General features: G+C 42.8%; 1 protein-coding gene across 1 annotated transcript; it reads left to right on the top strand.

The window, feature by feature from the left end:
- Positions 1-1949: 1949 nt before the first annotated feature.
- On the top strand, positions 1950-21411 carry farsb (phenylalanyl-tRNA synthetase subunit beta). Its single transcript, XM_078167323.1, has 17 exons — positions 1950-2079; positions 2527-2582; positions 4153-4307; positions 4617-4689; positions 4806-4921; positions 5716-5866; positions 5958-6066; positions 6299-6369; positions 6465-6526; positions 7154-7205; positions 7317-7378; positions 8681-8888; positions 9000-9080; positions 9445-9537; positions 12492-12609; positions 12963-13115; positions 20995-21411. Exons 1-17 carry the CDS (start codon positions 2022-2024, stop codon positions 21144-21146), a joined length of 1770 nt encoding a protein of 589 aa, XP_078023449.1. The 5' UTR covers positions 1950-2021; the 3' UTR covers positions 21147-21411.
- Positions 21412-21435: the final 24 nt, after the last annotated feature.

Raw genomic sequence — 21435 nt, 5'->3', positions numbered from 1 at the left:
ATTATGCTGCATATTGTTTCTTTTTAAATTTCTTTTTAAATTGCAATTTGTATTAGTTAATTTTAGTTTCTAAAGGTTATAATTACAAGGATGCATAATATTGGATGTTTTGCACCAGCAGATGGAGACATGAATACTTTTCAGTGTATGTAATATTCATTCACCGTGCAAATTAAGAGCAAGAATGTCTGCCTTTTGCCATATTTCATTTTAAAGCCATGATTGGACAATACCGATGACGTGCCAATATTATCCTGCATCCCTACATACAAGGATCAGCCAAAAAATTAGATCCACTGTCAGGTGAAGTGAGTAACACTGATCATCTTGTTACAATGTTCACCTGGGGGACTTTTGGTCCCGAAATTCATGAAGATGCCACTTGATGTGCTCCACCCACCCTAACACCTCTGCAGATCACGATCAAGGCCCACCTGCAGGAAAATGCCCCACGCAACACTGCAGAAACTGCTCAGGAATGGTCTGAGGAACGTGACAAAAGCTTAAAGGCATCGACCTGGCCTCTAAATTCCCCAGATCCAAATCTGAGCGAGCATCCATGGGACGTGCTGGTACCTCAGAGGTAATCCTAATCTACAATGGGGCCTCCCTGGAGTGGACATGTCTCTGGAAGGTGTCCTGTGGTGTCTGGCGCCAGGGGCATTGGTTTCGGATCATTTGAGACCTGTCATTTGTTAGGTGGGGTACCAGCACTTCCCAGATATGCTCAGTCAGATTGGGGGTGTGGGAGATTTGGAGGCCAGGTTGATACCTTGAGCTTTTTGTCACGTTCCTCAGGCCAATCTGGAGCAGTTTGTGGTGTGGCATAGTGCATGTTTCTGCTGGGCAGGCCACTGCAGGGAGTACCGTTACCGTTGGGGTTACTTAGCCCACAGCGGTGTTTGGGTGGGTGGAGGGCGTCAAGTGGCATCCACATGAATGCCATGACCAAAGGTCTCCCAGCAAATCATAGCACTGAAACAAAATGATCAATGTTACTCACTTCACCCACCACTGGTTTTAATGTTTGTCACGGAGTGTAACTGTACCCAAATACAGCACTCAGAGAGGCAGGCAGACAGTTGGTAATGACCTTTATTGCTTACACAAATATGCACCAGTTCTGAGGGTCTTTGGGTTGGGCTTGCTTGAAGTAACAGCGGTGAGTGACTTGAAAGCGGTCTGAGAGTTGTGGACTGGTGTCTCCAGAGGCTGGTAGTGGGGTGAAGTCAGATGTAGATAGCAGAACCAGGAGAACTGAGAGATGCAGGACTGGTGTTGCACCATGCAGCCACAGAGTCAAGCAGACGGGAACCAGGAAAGGGGTAGGCAGGAATCAGAGTCACAGACAGAAGGCTGAGGTGATTACCAGGGCAGAGACGACAGAAACAGGTCAGGAACAGGCAGGGTCAGTACTGGGGAAATCAAGCCAAGAGTGAGGGCTGGAATGTCATGCATGTTGTCGAAGAACAATCTGGGCACTGAGGGAGAGCCAGCAGGTGCTTATATGCAGGGAAAGCTGATGAGGACACAGGTGAGTGGAGTTATCCTGATGAGGGGGGCGTGGCTCGCAGGTAGAGTGGGGAGAGAGCAGAGGAGCAGAATGCAGGCTGTGACAGTTTTGGCTGATTGGTGTCATTAGAATCATTATGTATGTTCTCATTAATCAATATTATTTGTGAAAAAGTATATTACTTAGATAAATGTATTTTGACAGAAAAATCCAACAACATTTTAATAAATAAATAAAGGTTACATGGGTTTAATTTCGTGTGTTTCCCCTCATTAATATTATGCAGACTGTACTTATCTTAATAAACAAGTAAAATAAGTCATGGTAATATCGTCTGTTATCTCTTATCTCTCAAACGACTTTATTCCAGATTTAATTAATTACATTTATAACTAACTGGATGACGTGTGACTCCAGTGTCTCTAATTTCACTCAGGCACCGCAGCAGGCAGCTGCAGCCGGCTGCTGGGGTCCTTTCCCACTGGGCTGAGGAGGATTAGCAGCCAACATGCCGACTGTCGGAGTAAAAAGAGATCTTCTCTTCACAGCTTTGGGCAGAACATACAGTAAGTCATCTTTACTACATATTCAAGTGATGGACAAAATGTCTGTCTGTTTATTTAGTGTAATCTTACCTCTAAAAGACAGAGGAAGTCAAGAGTGCTAGCTAAACTAGTTAGCATGAAGGCTAGCAACACAGCAGCAGCTCACGAGCGGCTAACTCTACCTGTTAGCTAGCTTTATTAAAAACGTCTTGAATGAGAAAAGGACATATTTTTAAAGGAAATTGTGCTAGTATATAATTTTTAATGTTAGCGTATTTCTGCTAATTAAAATTAGTCTTATTTAGTGCGCTGACATCTCTGTGTTGGATGTCAACGTGATTGCATCATGTCCCGGCTCCTGTCATTTAAATCTGAGCAGGCTGCTGCTGTAGGGCAACATGAAGACACCAGCAGGTTGGTACTGATGTAAATCTGACTTAAATAATGACGGTTTGTTGCTTGTTTCAGCCGATGAAGAGTTTGACGAGCTGTGCTTTGAATTTGGGCTGGAGCTGGATGAGATTGTGAGTATATTGTGTTGAAGGAGGTCAAATCACAGTGTATCTTAACATGGTCTCTTTCCATGATTACAATACACCCTTCTCATAGAATAGATCTTTATTGTCCACCATTTTGGGCATTTATCTTCAGCCAACCAAACATAGAAGACAAACATAATAAAAAAGACAAGCAGTTAGTAAAACACACATACACATGGTCATTAGGAACTTTACACATTAATTTAGTTCATGCCAGCGTCTGTCTGTGGTTTAAAAGTAATCGGTCACTTTGTTCAGTTGAGAATATTGATGGTATTTGGCTCGAAGGACTTCTTGAAAACATTTGTAGTTGCCAGAGGGACCATATATTAGGGGTGGGTGCTATGGCTCTAAAATAATATTACAATATTTCTGGGTATTGTTGCGATAACGATATTCTTGAGGATATGAAAAATGAGTTTCTTCAGTTTGTGAACAACAACAGTAACTCAGAGTGAGATTCAGATACTGTTACAATATTAATAGTTCAACAAAATAAAACCTACCATAGATTACACATTTAAACAGCTCCCAAATACAAAAAATGTCCCCTGGGATCTAAATCAACAGGTGATTTACTTCTTTTGGTAAAATCCTAAATGACTGAGTTGTTGTTTTTTTCACCTGCACGTTTATGCTCTGCCATTTCTCCTCTAATCATTACACTGTAACCTGTGACAGGCTGTTATGATACCACAGCTATCACACAGTCACATATATGGAGTTTGTTGTCGAGCTGCGAGCGTCACGTAGTTTTACATTCCCAAAGGTTTATGACAAAATCATGTGATGACACAGACTCTTGTGTGGGCACGGCGAGAGAGGAGAGGGAGAGATGCTGTGCTGCTGCCAGAGGAGCCGCTGAATGAGTTCCCTCTGAGCAGTAAGTCACTAAAAGAGTCTGAGAAGTCCGGGGCTGTTCATAAAACATTCAGGACGCCACAGTTTATTCCACACTACTGGAATAATTGGTAATAATTTCGCTTTCAGCCATGCTTGTTGTTGACGTGCACAACAGTATGACGTCAACATGTCAGCAAGTCAAAACATTGCAAGTATCACAATATGAATTTTTCCTATCATATTAAAAATTATACCGGTATTATGGTGGGCGATATGATGGGGCACACCCCTACTCCATGGCACCTTGCTTGTGGAGCTCAAACTGGCTGAAGAGAGGATCTATCTGCTAAGATAAACCTTGCTTTCTTCCTCGTCCTTTCTGTAAAGAGTTGAGTCAACAATTTTGCTTGCAATTGACACAAACCTAGAGAGTTTAGTTTTGATGTATAGATGTACAATTTAGGTGACCGTGTCAGGCAGGAAGGTGTAAAGTTAAAACACTGTTAAACATAGAGTCACTGTGAGCATCTCTTGAAAATATACCGTGTATTTACAGACACCTTTGCATATCCTTTTATTGCTCTTGAAATAGCAAGAAATAAAAGAAAAAGTGAAAAAAAACAAACCACCCATCATACCTGTGTTTTTGTGTGTACAACATCCTCTGAGCTGTCACATGTAACCAGTGAACTCGCTTCTGACCCCGTTCCAGACCTCAGAGAAGGAGATAATCAGCCGAGAGCAGGGCGACACCAAGGCATCAGGAGCGTCTGACGTCATCCTGTACAAGATCGATGTACCAGCTAACCGCTATGACCTGCTCTGTCTGGAGGGGCTGGTCCGTGGCCTGCAGGTCTTCAAGAACAAGTGAGTGGTGGTTTCCTGTGTGCTGGAACTGGTATGCTGCTGCGGCTGCTACAAGTGAAGGGTAACTGCTAAATGCATGCCGAGTTTGACCAGTTCCATTCAGAGGTGACACAACAGAGAAACATAAACGCACAAGTCAGTGCACTTCTCCAAAGTAAGGACGATGTCAAGGAGTAAAATGTTCGACTATGTTTTGATGGAATTAAAACTGTGTTAGGCTTGCTAAGATACAAGTTATTTTTTTCGTTTTGGGTGTATTGCATGCAGACTTATGTCACTGTGGCTACAGACATTGTATTTGTGTTGCAGGTTGGAGGCACCTCGCTACAGACGTGTCAGCCCAGTCAGTGGGAAGCTTCAGAGGCTGATTATCACAAAGGAGGTGGGTGGTAACATTCATAATCTTTAACAGCAAACAAGCAGTTTGTGAAGCTGTCATTAGTTTGCTTTATAAATCAAATCAATGTGTGTTTTTACTACCATGCTTGTTCTGTGCAGACGGCGGCAGTGCGACCCCACGCTGTGGCAGCAGTGTTGAGGAACATCACCTTCACGCAGGAGCGCTACGACAGCTTCATCGAGCTGCAGGAGAAACTCCACCAAAACATCTGCAGGTCAGATTAGGTGGTGCACGTAGTGCGACTGCATGCCTGGAATACTTGTGTCAGCTTCTGCTGATAAATGTCATTCAAAAGTAACTGCAGGAAATGTGGTAACTGTCAGTTGAATCACATCCAGTCGTAACCTGTTTTATAAAGACTTTTGTAGTCACTTAGTTGGGTGGATCTGCCTTGCACAACCTGAGCAACCTGAATTTGTTTCGAGCACTTTATTACAATCAAGCTGAACAATACAATGGAAGCACTGTACAAAATGTCTGCCTGTGTATTTAATGTAATATTACCTCTAAAAGACAGAGGAAGTCAAGAGTACAGTATTTATTAATGTCTGCTTTGATGATGTGTTCAGTGATCCCGTTAAAAGCTGTGATCAAGATTAGAACAAATAATGCTTTTCTGAAAAATCAAGTCTGGTAATATATTATTGTTTGTAAAGGACAAAGCTTGTGACATTTTATTCTTTTTATTATTATCACTATATTTCTAGAACAGACCAACAGAGTAGCCACAGCTGGATATTTGCTTTGCCATCATGCCTCAGAACTCTATTGTTCCCCAAAAACTATGGAAAACACATGAAGGAGCTTCACTGTTGGGTTCAGTGAAGATGAATTTGTCATGTAGACTGCTCCCTCCTCATGCAGGTGGGAAATGTCAGGTCACAACATCAGGTTTCTGTTCTCCCTGTGGCAGAAAATACACCACCATTTTCCTTTTTAGAGTAGTTGTTGAATAAACATACTTTTCATTTCACTGTCATCCAACCATTAACTGTGTTTTGCGTGCAGGAAGAGGAGCCTGGTGGCCATCGGGACCCACGACCTCGACACCATCTCTGGTCCCTTCACATACACAGCCAAACCTCCAGGAGACATCTGCTTCAAACCCCTCAACCAGACCAAAGACTACACGGCCACCGAGCTCATGAGCCTCTACAAGGTGAACACCTAGATGTCTGGATGTTGCTTTAGAAGAGGAGTTTGACTTTTGGAGCGGTGTTAACCTGTTGCTGTTCCTCTGATTCATACAGGCAGACAGCCACCTGAAGCATTACCTTCACATTATTGAGGACAAGCCTGTGTACCCTGTCATCTACGACAGCAATGGCATCGTCCTGTCCATGCCACCCATCATCAATGGTGAGTGTTGTCACTGTCTTCATGTGTCGGCCTTCATTTCTGGCTTTGGTTTCTGCCTCTGTTGCACACAAAAGACACTTCATTTAAGATTGGGAGGGTAGAGACATCTGACAGTCAGAAATATCAGAGATCTGACCAGCAAAATTACTTTAGGCTTTTTAAAACCAAGTGCTTTAATACTACTGTCAATTTTTGTGTGAAGTCTTATGATAGTAAACTTTTTTTCTCTCAGGTGACCACACAAAAATCTCCATACAGACAAAGAACGTCTTTATCGAGTGCACGGCCACAGACCTGACCAAGGTACAACTGAGAGGAGAACAGAGAAATCCCAATATCTGTAGTTCATGTAAGGAAAACTGACTTCAACCTTGTCTCTTCTGCTGTGTGCTCTCCAGGCAAAGATCGTGCTGGACATGATGGTGACCATGTTCAGCGAGTACTGTTCACAGCCTTTCACGTAAGTCACGTATTTGGCTCAAATATGAGCTTGTCATCTTCTCGAAAATGGACAAGAACTGTGAACCATTTCTGCATTTTGAGTTTGAACTTTGCTCAGAGGCAGAAAATGTTGATGCTGCAGGGCAGAAAAGCACTGCTGTACTGCTCTGTGGTTTGAAAACTTTTCTCTTTTACCCTATTTGTAGTTTTGTTTTTATACTGCAGTTTTAATTCTCTTAACGGAGATGTTTTGCTCTGGTTCCTGCCCGCAGAGTACAGATGTAGATTAGCTTATAGCTGATTCTGGAGCAGCCAAGAAGTTGTGCATTGTCCCTGTCAAATAAGCAAATAAAATGAAACAGACGCTGTTTCCCATCAGCTGTCAAATGCATCAGCTGGACCTCATTTAACCCTTCTTGCTTTATGTTCCAGATTCAAAGATTTGCTCATTTATTTTTAAACTTCCTGTTTACTCTGCCTTGTTGAACTCGGCACTGCTTACATCACAGATTAGGGTGTAGGGTGTGTTTTAAGGTTTTGTGTCGTGTGTCCTTGAAGTTACTGATTTAATCTCTTTATATTAAGTGATGGAATATGAGAGCATTACAGCGAGGGTGATATATTCTTCTCTTTCTTGCTCTCTCAGGGTGGAGGAGGCTGAGGTGGTGTACCCAGATGGCAAGACCATCAAATACCCGGTACTGTATCCACTTCGATCATCTTGCACTGTGTTCTTTTTGTTTAATGTGACATGAATTTGATTGACTGTCCTCTAATCCCGTGGTGTTGTTTCCTGGTTTGAACTTTAGGAGCTGGCTTACAGGACGGAGAAGTTGAACGGCGAGTTCGTCAACCGAAAAGTTGGCATCAAGTGAGTCATTTGGACCTCCTCTGTATAAGTCAGAGATAACAGTAAAATATATAGAAAGTCCCTGCAGGTAAACGTTTGATAAGGCTTATTTCATTTTGCTTTTGTCACAAGTTTGGCATCAACATTCAAAACCTTTTTAATAGGTACACCTGTGATATCTAACACAATCTAGAACAGCAGCCCTGCAACAAATCCTTTCTTTGTATAAAACAAATCTCAATATATTTCAGTCTATGCAGTACCAACTACAGCCTCAAAATGCCTGTGTTTGGGCTGTAGTGTTAGATTGCATCCTTACAATTGGCATTATGCTTGAGCATATTTGTAAGTGTTTGTGAGATATGATCATTTACATAATTAACAGCACTAAATAGCTATAGACTGCTTGTTTCATTCTGTTCAGGGACAGGTTTTATTGGCATAAATGACAAAGTAAAAAGGAAGAATTTCACAGTGTGCAGCTTCAAGTCCTGCTGTTGCAAATCAGCAGACAAAAACACAACAGATCCAGAAGTGTCTGTAGCGGTAACACCCAAAACAATACGAAAATATGAACAGAGCCAAAAGTAATGTGTCATCAGAGCAGCACTGAACTGTGTGGCAGAAAGAAAGAGGACATAGTTTGATGCCTTAAAATGTTTTGCTAAAGCAAAGCAGTTCATGATTTTGACGAGAAGCAATTGAGGCGACGTGACCCCCTGACAGCAACCTGGATAAAGTCCCTGAGGCAGCTGAGTGAGAGAATTTCCCTAATAATACAAGTTTAGCCCATATGTTGCCACGCCAAAATATGCCAGTGAAATAATGACAGATGACATGCCATGATAAAGATACTGTGTAGTGAAATATTAACTTTAAACTCCAGATTCAGTCAATTCAGTTTTTTCTGCTGCAGAGAGAAGCAGTGAACCTGTACATCACTCAAATGACACATCTGGACACCTAAATGTTGTTTACACCCAAGAGAAAACTTTAAATACAAGAAAATGAAGGAGAAAGACTACATGTTATGGAAGCAAAAAAGACACATCACATTTACCAGTGCATGAAAAATTATGTTTCCCATGTGTTGCCTCCACTTAATAACAAATCTATTCATATGAGTGTTTCTTGCACGAGGCCCATTGTCCTGAAGCATCTAACGACCTTATAACTAATGATTCTTTTTTTTTTTTCTTTTACTGTACTGCTCCACTCGTTACACACAGCTAACGTCCAGCCAGCTGCTCGGTGTCCGTGTGTCCTCCGAATCCCAATGAGTCACACTTTCTAATGAGCAGTGTCTGTGTTTTCTCCCGACAGTGAGTCAACTGAGAAAATCGCCCAGCTGCTGACCAAGATGTGTCTGCGCTCCAAGGCTACAGGTGTCGGCGACGAGATCGAGGTTGAGATCCCGCCCACGCGCCCAGATGTCATCCACGCCTGTGACATCATGGAGGACGCCGCCATGGCCTATGGATTCAACAACATCACCCGCACCACGCCGCGCACCTACACCGTTGCCAGCCAGGTTACTGTGTCTTCTTCTGCCTGTTTGATGTGTGTATGTGTGTGCAATCAATTATCTGCATCTTGTCAAATATTTCGCGCGTTCTCATGTGTGTGCTCTGTGTGTCTACAGTTCCCTCTGAATAAACTGACAGAGCTGTTGAGACAAGACCTGGCAGCAGCTGGATTCACAGAGGCCCTCAACTTTGCCCTAGTAAGAAAAAGACACATCTTTTAACACAGTCTTCTTCTTATAAATGAACAGCTGAATTCACACGCATCCTCAGGGGTTTTGTTCCAGCCTATTTGGTCTGGTACGACCAGTAGCTTGTGATGACTAATGTACGCTAAGGCTTGCACACTTCAAGTAAATATAATTATGATTATACAGGCATCACTGAGTCAGCTTGCCAACATTATGACTGTGATCCACGTGTGTTACTGTTACAGTACATTTAGCTAAACGCTAAATAATAGCATTTAGCATTATCCCATAACGGTCACTCGTAGCCCTGAAGTTACATCGTCTCGCTTGGAAATTTCTCAAAGCAATTTGTCCCCCCCTCTCCTTCCTGTAGTGTTCTATAGAAGATGTGGCAGACAAGCTTGGAAAGAAGATCTCAGAGACGAGGGCGGTTCATATCTCCAACCCCAAGACCGCTGAGTTCCAGGTAAAGAAGAATATAACATAGATTAGTAATATAATTCTGAACGAGAGAAAAAAGCAGGCACAATGTGTAAAAGCAAAACTGAAAGAACCACCAAACCACATTATTTATGGTAAAACACTCATTTTCTCTTGTAGCTTTGACCAGCAGGTAATAATTCATGTTTTGGCATAATGTAGTTGGGCTGTAGAAAGCTCCAACTGTGGGATGTCCCGGTATGAGTGAAGCCATTCCCACACTGATAATGTACAGTACAGGCCAAAAGTTTGGACACACCTTCTCATTCAATGCGTTTTCTTTATTTTCATGACTATTTACATTGTAGATTCTCACTGAAGGCATCAAAACTATGAATGAACACATGTGGAGTTATGTACTTAACAAAAAAAGGTGAAATAACTGAAAACATGTTTTGTATTCTAGTTTCTTCAAAATAGCCACCCTTTGCTCTGATTACTGCTTTGCACACTCTTGGCATTCTCTCGATGAGCTTCAAGAGGTAGTCACCTGAAATGGTTTTCCAACAGTCTTGAAGGAGTTCCCAGAGGTGTTTAGCACTTGTTGGCCCCTTTGCCTTCACTCTGCGGTCCAGCTCACCCCAAACCATCTCGACTGGGTTCAGGTCCGGTGACTGTGGAGGCCAGGTCATCTGCCGCAGCACTCCATCACTCTCCTTCTTGGTCAAATAGCCCTTACACAGCCTGGAGGTGTGTTTGGGGTCATTGTCCTGTTGAAAAATAAATGATCGTCCAACTAAACGCAAACCGGATGGGATGGCATGTCGCTGCAGGATGCTGTGGTAGCCATGCTGGTTCAGTGTGCCTTCAATTTTGAATAAATCCCCAACAGTGTCACCAGCAAAACACCCCCACACCATCACACCTCCTCCTCCATGCTTCACAGTGGGAACCAGGCATGTGGAATCCATCCGTTCACCTTTTCTGCGTCTCACAAAGACACGGCGGTTGGAACCAAAGATGTCAAATTTGGACTCATCAGACCAAAGCACAGATTTCCACTGGTCTAATGTCCATTCCTTGTGTTTCTTGGCCCAAACAAATCTCTTCTGCTTGTTGCCTTTCCTTAGCAGTGGTTTCCTAGCAGCTATTTGACCATGAAGGCCTGATTCGCGCAGTCTCCTCTTAACAGTTGTTCTAGAGATGGGTCTGCTGCTAGAACTCTGTGTGGCATTCATCTGGTCTCTGATCTGAGCTGCTGTTAACTTGCGATTTCTGAGGCTGGTGACTCGGATGAACTTATCCTCAGAAGCAGAGGTGACTCTTGGTCTTCCTTTCCTGGGTCGGTCCTCATGTGTGCCAGTTTCGTTGTAGCGCTTGATGGTTTTTGCGACTCCACTTGGGGACACATTTAAAGTTTTTGCAATTTTCCGGACTGACTGACCTTCATTTCTTAAAGTAATGATAGCCACTCGTTTTTCTTTAGTTAGCTGATTGGTTCTTGCCATAATATGAATTTTAACAGTTGTCCAATAGGGCTGTCGGCTGTGTATTAACCTGACTTCTGCACAACACAACTGATGGTCCCAACCCCACTGATAAAGCAAGAAATTCCACTAATTAACCCTGATAAGGCACACCTGTGAAGTGGAAACCATTTCAGGTGACTACCTCTTGAAGCTCATGGAGAGAATGCCAAGAGTGTGCAAAGCAGTAATCAGAGCAAAGGGTGGCTATTTTGAAGAAACTAGAATATAAAACATGTTTTCAGTTATTTCACCTTTTTTTGTTAAGTACATAACTCCACATGTGTTCATTCATAGTTTTGATGCCTTCAGTGAGAATCTACAATGTAAATAGTCATGAAAATAAAGAAAACGCATTGAATGGGAAGGTGTGTCCAAACTTTTGGCCTGTACTGTATGTGGTGGATTCCAGTGACAAGCTACCACTGTTTTAGCAGCTGTGAGAGCAGCTAACAAGAGGCACCTTTAAATTAAAGTTAGCTTCAAAGAGGAGGTGTCGAGGCCTTAAAGGAAAGATGGCCTTAAAAATAAAAAGACTATTTTGCTATCCACCCACAATTTGCTTAAAAATCAGAAAACAAAACAACATTCATTCAGATAACGTGCTTAGAAAGCTTTTCAAAAGTGCATCAATCTCATTTCAAGTGGAGTTCAACAAAGGCTCATGTTGATCCAAAAGGCTTTTTATCTGAATTCATCATCAGACCAGAGAAAAGATGGTAATCTAAAGGCCTGTGCTGTCCATCTGGGCTCTGGAATTGAACAGCAGTGGTGTAGTTTCAGTTTTGTGCATTAAGCGTTCATATTGTCCATACTTGGCTGAAGATGTATTAGATTCTGTAACTTATATTCTACAATTTAAAGTAGTTCTGTACCATCTGAAAAATCACCTTGCTAACTAGTGTCCATACAGAAGTGAGACCAATCTTCTAGCCACAGTGCAAACTAGTGTGTTTGCAGCTTAGATTGCACTGTAAATAATGACCAGGGACATACACTTGAATGCTGTAATATTCATTTTCTGCAAATACTTTTGAAAATGTCAGATTGTATTTCTGTAGAAGTGATTAAAACTGGAGGGGATGTTTAAAAAAAGAGGAAAAGTACTTATTTACAGGGTCCCATGGTCATGGAAAACCTGGAAAAGTCATGGAGATTTGTTGTGTATCGTGAAATTGATTGTTACAGTAATCCTCTACGGATAAACCTCCATTTAATTTAGCATAATGGCAAAACTATTTTCTGTAGCTGTCGACTTAACGTAGCTTTATTATGCATTATGCGTATAATATAAATTTTGTCTATGAAAATGTGTGGGAACTCTGCATTTAATAAGAAAGACAGAGAGATAGTGAACAAGCAGAAACTCAGTGATAGGTACGTTGTGGTGTTATCTCTCCAGCAGAGGACACTCTTGTCCTCTCTGAGTGTTTGGAGCTCTGTGTCCAGCGTCACCGCTATTTATCACCACCAGGTGGCGCGCACCACTTTGCTGCCAGGCCTGCTGAAAACCATAGCTGCCAACAGGAAGATGCCCCTTCCCCTCAAACTGTTTGAGATCTCTGACGTGGTGCTGAAGGATGAGAATAAAGGTGGGCGTCTGCATGTGTGAAGTGAAGGAATCATTTAGTCTTGTATAACACATACACACTGTACCCACACACAATGGTTGTTAAATATACACACTTGTGAGAAATTTGAATTTAGTGTCTTATTATGATCAGTTTTATTAAAGAGAAGTCGTCGTGTTGATAAATTGTTCCAATAGAAATAAGGAAAATTAACCAAAACACTATTTTCATGATATCAGAAAGGGGAATGATGCTTATATTGGCCGATATATTTTAAATAAGAGCCCAGTATTGTCTTGATATATTAGTAAGTCATTGGCATCGCACTGTTCTTGATGTCCCTAACACTTCCTCCCCCTCATCCCACCAACCAGATGTTGGGGCGCGGAACAGCCGGCGTTTCTGTGCCGTCTACTACAACAAGAGCCCAGGCTTCGAGGTGATCCACGGCCTCATGGACCGAGTCATGCAACTGCTGGAGGTGAAGCCGGCCCGAGGGGACGGCTACCACATCCAGGCTGCAGACGGTAAGAAGAAGAGGGAGGGGGGTTGAAACCAGCAGTCAGGTCTATTTGAACATACTTAGTGTTAATGGTAAATATCTTGAGACTGGATTTAAACAGCGACGAGAAAATCCCAGTGATTTGCAGCCCTGTGATTTAGAGCATGTTTATCTACTTGCCAAGCTGGTGAACAAATAAATCTGGGTCGCGTGAGGTTAAAAGGCAGATTTTTTTTTCTTTTTTTTGCGATTATGTAAATCCAGTCTGTGACGAGCAGTGACTGCATTGTTGTGTTTGTTAGCAGAGTGTCGGGGGCACAGTGACATGCACATATCAGTGCATACATGGGTTTGATGAGATGGTTCTGATGCGCTTCAAAGCTTAATGCAGCTTTAAACTGTGTGTAATCTCTTTTGTGGCTTTATCTGCTGCATTGTATTGTAACTACAGCTAGACCGATCAATCTGACAGTATGAGCTGATTGCAGATATGTCCTATTGGTGTGTGTATATCAACTGATACATGGCAAGAAATCGCAGTATGCAGTTGAGGTTTCAGGTAATTTAGAAACTGTCTCCATTACATAGTTTGCCCACCAGAGAGCACTGACTAGTTGATTTAACTGTAAAATGTCCGGCTCAGTGTGTATCTTGGTCACAAGCCTTCATATGTTATGGATTCATATCAAAATTATTTATTTATGTAAAAAGAAATCAGCAAGTATACCTTCCAAATATCAGCATCAGCCTCAAAAATCCAGTGTCATCGAGGCCATGATTGTAATTGCGATTAAAATATTGGAGTCTTCTTAAAATAAGTGGTTGGTTTGTCCCTTTAAACATTTCTGTCTCAACATATTTTGATTTAAAAGTTGAGTGAACTGATAATCTGAGTTGTAACAATCCAGTTAGGTTTCCCTTCTCTGGCCTGGTATTGTCTCTGTTTCTCTGTGTAATGGACACAAGCAAACACTGAACAGATGTGAGTTAGAGCCAGGACTACAGATGTAAACTTGATCTCCTGTTTTATCGTCCTTGCTCTCAAACTGCGCCTCACATACTTGGAGCTTCACCCAAACCCTTTAACGCCACCCAGCTAAACTCCTGTTCCCAGGATAATTCAAAATGCTCTCTTGTGCTTCAGCTCATTAACTTTGCTTTTACCTGCTGCTATTTGCTGGTGAGTGCCCAGTCAGTGTGCAGCTCTCCACAGATGAGAATTAAGTGAGGTGGCTCACACCTTGGCTTATCAGCAGTGGTGTTAAAAACAGTGTATTCTTTTTAACCATTTGCCCAATCTGGCAAGTGAGCTTCTAGATTCGCTAGCCGGACATGGCATTTTCTGTGCCTTGGATGATTTTGGAATCATTGTTGAGCCTTTTAACAAGCCTGCAAATGTCATACTATAGAGCTTGTAAGTTGCGTCTTTCTGTTTCCGGTACAAGGGACCTTAAAAATCGATTTCTCATAATGTAGTCCAATGGCTAGATGAAAATTATTTTCTGGTCCCGTTTGAATTGTGCCATGAATTTCACATATGTTGTTTGTGAATTTTTAATATATTTTTTCGTGCAAAGAAGGCTACAATGTAGCGGGAAGAAGTTTGATACTGTTAGGTTTTGTGTGAGAGCGCTTTGTGGACTACAGCTCTTCGCTGCTCTCGACGGGTATGATATACGTCACCACTCGCACTCGGGAACATGGCTGTGTCTCTGGTACACTTCACCGCCTTCTTCCAAGGAGAGGACAAAAGCCTTAAGCGTGGCGAAAACGACTACAAGTCTGGACATGTGGAAAGTTTCAGCTATGCCAGCGGCAGCACTGTGAGTTGAGAAGTGGAGGGAAAGTGTGATGACGTGACGTCACATAGGCGACATGTGGTCTTTCTCATTACGTTGTTTCCACAGCCTATAACTGAAGAATCATACAATAAAGTGTAAAAATCTTAACATGAAAAAACATTATTTAGACCTACACAAAACATTTGTGTAATTCCATTCATATTTTCTGAGCCTAGAGGTCTGATGGGAATCTACCGGAAGGGGCGTGACTTACGAGCTCTATAGTGGGATTAGAGATTGTTTATTATTGTTACCATCATTGTTTTTTTGGCAAGAGAGTTGTTGGTTTGAACCCAGGGTGGGGGAGCCCTTCTGTGTGGAGTTTGCATGTCCTCCCCGTGTCAGTTTGGGTTTCCTCCAGGTGCTCCAGCTTCCTCCCACAGTCCAAAGACATGCAGGTTAATTGGTGACTCTAAATTGTCCGTAGGTGTGAATGTGAGTGTGAATGGTTGTCTGTCTAGATGTGTCAGCCCTGTGATAGTCTGGTGACCTGTCCAGGGTGAACCCTGCCTCTCACCCAATGTCAGATGGGATAGGCTCCACCCCCCTGCGACCCACAACAGGATGAGTGGTAACAGAAAATGAATGAATAAGATTGTTTATACAAGGAAAGGTAAAAGTAAACAAAGTTATTTTTAACATTAAAAGGAAAGCCATCACTTCAAGGCTCCAGCTGGCCATGACAGTTGTGCAACATCACTTTCAAGAGTTTTAATAGGTTTGAGTGCAGACAGGAGGAAATCAAGGAAGTAAACAAAAGGCTAACTTTACAAGGTGATGGCAGAACATGTTTGACACCCTGTTGCAAACAAGGGTTTCATTTGATAGGTCTAAACCCATTTGAAATAGAAACCACTTTAAAAAGACACACAATAGGAAACTAAAGGTGAACAGGTGTTATTTTTAAGTCAAGGGCTTCAACTGAAAAAATACCTCCAGTCCACTGTGGGAAACTTTTATGCCCTCTTCTCTCCCCTGTCTCCAAAATCACCAGCCATGTCACCTTACCCTAATAAGTCAGGATAACTCTGTTCAGTCGATGAGGGAAACCAAATAGCATTGACGTACAACGTTCCGTCATCGTTACACTCAATAAAAGTTAAAGCCATCATCTCAGCACTGATGCTTCATGAGCTGTGGGCCAAGAACTCATTTCACATGCCTTCACTGTGTCTCTAATGATGAAATGCATCAGAGCAAGAGCGCAAAAGCTGGGTCAGTCATGTTGCACCAACACTCCAAGCTGGGAAAACTTCAGATGAGCTTTAAAGCTCTTAGAGGCTGTTTCACACGCTAATGGAGAACAACTATCTGTGAACTCTAGAGCACAAGTTCATTTTATTTTATGTAGGAGTTACATTAACCAGCGGTGACATGTGACTGGCACAATGATACTTGAAATAAAGTTGCCTTTAAATGGCAGATGAATGTATGACTCAGCTGAGTTTCATCTTTCAGATGTTTGTGATCCGTTCCTGTGAGATTAGTAATAAGAAAGGTTCGACTGAAGCATCACACCGGCCAATCTGTGCGCCTTTTTGGCTCCCACTTTCCCAGAGAGACTCTCGTACATCATTTGAGCTTTGTATTCCTCCCTCGCTTCTGTCTCTTTCCATACTTTCTCTTTCTCACTCCATCCTCTCCGCCCACCTCTTTTTCCCCTCTCTCCTTGGCTCGCATGCGTCAAGGTCACACTGCAGGATACTCTGTTGGCCCATTCAGACTGCAAATCAATGAGCTCAAGTATCAGTGAATGAGAGCAGCGAGGAGAAGGGGAGGCTGACAGGGGAGCGGAAGATGGGACGAGATGAGACTAGAGGGGTGCGGGGGGGTGACAAGAGAGCGACAGAGCGACGGCTGGAGGCGTAAGCAAGAAAGGGGTATGAGAGTAAAGTCTGCAGTGTGGGAGAGTGCATGGGAGTCACGTCACCCACTGCAGTGCTGAGCAGAGAGACAGACTGGCACATACAACACCCACCCACGGGTGCTCAGACTGTCCATCTGACAGGCACAAACACACACGTACACTTAAAAAGGAAGCCGAAATGGACATGCTTTCACAGTACACACTAATGCACTACACACTGGACACTCGCTCCCACTCAGTCTATCCTCTCTGCTATTTTTTTCCACATTCTATGCACCATTAGCCCCCCACATATGTCAGCGTGTCCTTAACCCCATTACAAGGTCATGACCCAGTCTAAGAGCTCACCTGACACAGACGCACGCCCTCAGGATGTGTCGATCAGCAGGGTGAAGCAGCACTACAGCTAACTCAACGTCACTGTCAGGGGAGAGCGTGAGGGGCTGAGGGAATACTTATCAGTCGAGTTTCCTCCTCTCAGCAGGGGGGAGAGGATGAAATAACGAGTCAGGGGATCCAAAGTCGAGGAAGAAACCACTCGAGACAGATGCCTGTGTTTCACTTAACAACTGTGACCAATGCAAAGTCTTGGCCCATATTCTCTTTGTCAGGAAGGAGCCCATGTTCATTTGACTCTTTCGTTCAGTAATTGACCTTTAAGTATTCAGCCTATATGTATCTTTGAAGGTGATACCAGTAACTGAACCTTTGTCAGCCATGTGGGGGCAGCAGAAACAAGCTGTGAACACAACATTGACGTGTCATCGCCTTTAACGTTGATATGGCACACTTGCTTATTCATATATCTCTTTCTGCCCGCCTGATGAATGTCCGATATTTCCTCTCTTTTACCTCCGTTTTTGGTCTCTACCATAGACTGTTAAATAAAGATGGACAACACGACAGCTCCCCAACAGTCCAGTCAAAACATCTTGCCCGTCCCCTGGTGGCTGGTTGCAGTGTAGATCATAAACCTCACCCTATTTCATGTCAGTGGATGGGACATGGGCTAAACTACAAGATCAAAGTACACGTCACATCACTTTTCAAGATGGTTTCTGCTGTGTGTTTTCTGATAAGTTTGGTCTCAGTCAGTTACTTGATGCTATAAAAGGGGGTTGTTGCATCATGATTGACAGCTTTGGATGCCAGTTGGTGTGCTAGCGATTAATGATGCTGCACCTGATTAGCTGGATGGGTGTAGGGTTGGGAACCTTTAACGTGGAGATTGCCACTGCACCATAGATTTACAGTAATATCTAGATACGAGATGGCAAGAGTCATTAGTCATTAGTCATTCCAGTGGAGTTGCTCGCCTGACACATACTTCTGCAGCTTGCGACCCACTGAATATGCACGGAAGTGTTTTGTCCGCTGTGAGTTCCCGCATGGCTTAAAGACTTAACGTTGTGGTGATGTCACAGATTTTTAAATCCCTTTTCTCTGCACCAGGAGAGTTTTAGCGGTATAAAACTTATATGGATCAAAAATTCGTAACAGAGTCATAATTGATTTTCTTCGCAGTTCAAGGTGTCCTGTCAACAGTTTTACAAACATCTCTTTACAGTTGTAGTCTGCGGGGAAAATGCTTTTTGGGCTACAGGGGATTTTTTTGCTGTAATACCACGAGTGGCCACCGGCAAAAACCATAGAGGCAAAAATTTGCTGCATGGCTAAGCAGCGTTCTGGGGCGCCTGTACTGCGCAGACTCGAAATTACGTCACCAGCTCAAGATGGCAGCGTCTGTATTTTGGATATATTGGCTTCATTCTTATGCAGTAGAAAGAAGTGGAGACGCATTGTCCAATCTTCATATACAGTCTCTACCAACTCCTGAGAGAAATATCTGGCTCTTTAGCTGCCAATGCTCCATATGTTCACAAGCTAGTTGTTAATTTTGTCTGTCTGCTGCTTGGTGCTGAGCATGTAGTGTGCAGTGGGTTTTTAGAGCTTTACAATGCACATACCCTGTAGTTTAATTTGACTCAATCCCACATAGGCTGGCCATCTGCTGTAGATTCTTATTGGAGCGCCAAATGTGTATCAATTCAAAGCTACAAATAGTCCCAAACAAAATGTCCTATGTGCTCCTGATTGAGTAACTTTTGTTAAAAACTACAATGCCCAGCTGTTTTAGGAAACTGTTAGGTCTTTAGTATACATGAAACATCCTGGACATGTATGTCTTTATTAGATATGAATAGGCTGAGGCTGAGAGCAGCAGACAAGCTGGAGAAGTTGGGCAATACTGAGAGACAGACTAACACATTGTTGGTTTTGGTCTCTTCATGGGATTTGTTGACAATAACAAAAAAAAGACTATCACCAGCCTTATCGTTTACCTGATCGTCTGGCTGCTTCTGTTCGTTTTAGAGATATCACTGCATTCCCATATCTCTGAAATTACTTTGGTGAGCACAGTGTTATCATAACCAACAGATATGATGGCCAAACTATAGAAAAGCCTGAAATTAAACTGCCATTATCCTTTTACTGTGATGGTTTTCAACATGTTTCAGCGTTTTATGCTGGAAATATATTCTTTTCAGCATTGAAACCCATAATAATCATCCGTAATAGTCACTAAGTAGTAATCAATTCAGGTGTGTTTGAAGCCTGTTAAAGCACAATGAGGCATTTCTTTCATTGTGTGAGTTCTTTGTCCCGTTGTCTAAAATAGTAATAAATCCTGTGGCAAAATGACGACGGCACCATCAGCGAGTTATATCGGTTATCTGATGCAAACCGTCTCACTCTCCTTTCCGCTGAGAGCTTCGGTGAAAGTTGGAGGAGAGTGGGCGGAAAGTGGCCTGGCTCAAGTGTAGGATTTTCATTGACTGATTGGTTATTTAAGATGTACCAGAGCTATTTATATAGTTGCCATGGCATCCCGCTCATGGTACAAGTAGATGACGTGTGAGCCGACGCAAGAACATTCCTCCGGTTTTAATACACCTAACAGACACAGAACAGGCGGCTGAGGTAAATGATAGAATTTCCCTGCTTCATTTGCTTCCCCTCTCTCTCTCACTCTCACTCTCTCTCTCACACACACACACACACACACACACACACACACACACACACACACACACACATTTGAAAGTACACTCCATATGTTTTGTAAGCCTTCATCCATAGTGATGAGTGAACATCTAAGCAGTGGGCTCTGGAACCCATTAGCAAGGCAGCGTGGGAAGAAGCAGTGCACTATGGGAGAATGCCATGTCTCTGTGTGTGGGGCTGTTGTCATGGCAACCCCTGTATCTTGTTAAATTTCTGACCAGTCCGTCTTTCTGTCTGTTTGCATATCAGTGCTTTTGAATGTAGCGAGCCTGTAGCATCGACAGGCATGTTTCCAGCTCACTGTTGACGGAGGCGCTTTTTATTTTTTTCCTCCATCTGGACTGAAGTGACCTTCACTGCCGACACAGACAAACATACCGGGCCGTCAGATTATAATCAGGAGGAGTAATGTTTGTGTCAAAGTGAGCGAGACAGAAGATCTAATTATGGTCGAATGGCCTGCGGAGGTACGTTAGTTGCCTCAGAGTAACGTCCTTGGGCATTTTCACATAAGCTCATTGTGCTGCTCTGTTAATGACTGATATGAAATAATAGCATCCCTGCTTATACCCCGTCTATCATAGCTTTGGATTCTTTGGAATAAACGGATGTATAATTGATCACTGATAACCAATGTGGGTGAGCAAATGAAATTATCTGGAGAAAATCCAGTAACAAGAAAGGCAGCACAGCACCACCCACACTGTATGATTGACTAATGATCTCTGTGATACAATGTGCAAACACCACTTGAGCTGAACGCTTCATACCAAGGATGTCATCAATACCGAAAAGAAAAATGAATGCCTCTGCAAGTGCAAATGCATTTAAAGCGTGTGTGCTGCAACTATATAAAGTGGCAGAAACATGTTCCAAGAAGCACCCGGATCAAACAGATGGCATGTTAGATAGTAACACGCTGGTCAAAAATAGTTTATCAGGATACAAACAGATTGCAAACACGCCTGCGGAGGTGATAATTGCCAGTTTGAAAAGGAAGCTACAAAAGGATGTGAAGTGCATCGACAGTCTGGGCTTTAGTGAGAGAGGAAGTCAGTGCCAGGTGTAGATGTTAGACGCTAAATGATATAACCCTATAATCCACTTCTCACTTATTTTTCTTCTCTTAGATTCCACCTTTTTCCCCGGTCGCTGCGCAGAGATCTTCGTCCGTGGAAAGAGCGTAGGGCGTCTCGGGGTCCTCCACCCGGACGTCATCAACCGCTTCGAGCTGACCATGCCCTGCTCGGCTGTGGAGATGGACATCGAGCCCTTCCTGTGATTGCACCTTCCTAAACCTAAACCCCTAACCATATAAAGCAGTTTATACTCGAATAATAACAGAAAGAAATGAGATTCATGGGAAAAATTAAGGCTTGAAATTTGTGAAAAGTTAATGAGTGTTGGCATGTGGTTGAAGTGTGCTGCAGAGGTGCATGAGGGAAACTGAAGGACCAATCTGTCATGTGGAGCAGTTGTGTTTTATATATCAGTAACAAGCCTGTTTTTACTAAAAGTCAGAAGAATTAAAAATTAACAAGGCTCTATTGTGTTTTTGCCGCGAATTGTGT

This window comes from Epinephelus lanceolatus, chromosome 4, assembly GCF_041903045.1.
Source record: "Epinephelus lanceolatus isolate andai-2023 chromosome 4, ASM4190304v1, whole genome shotgun sequence".
Lineage (NCBI taxonomy): Eukaryota > Metazoa > Chordata > Actinopteri > Perciformes > Serranidae > Epinephelus > Epinephelus lanceolatus.
The sequence above is the reverse complement of the archived record's forward strand: the minus strand, read 5'-3'. Positions and strand labels throughout refer to the sequence as shown.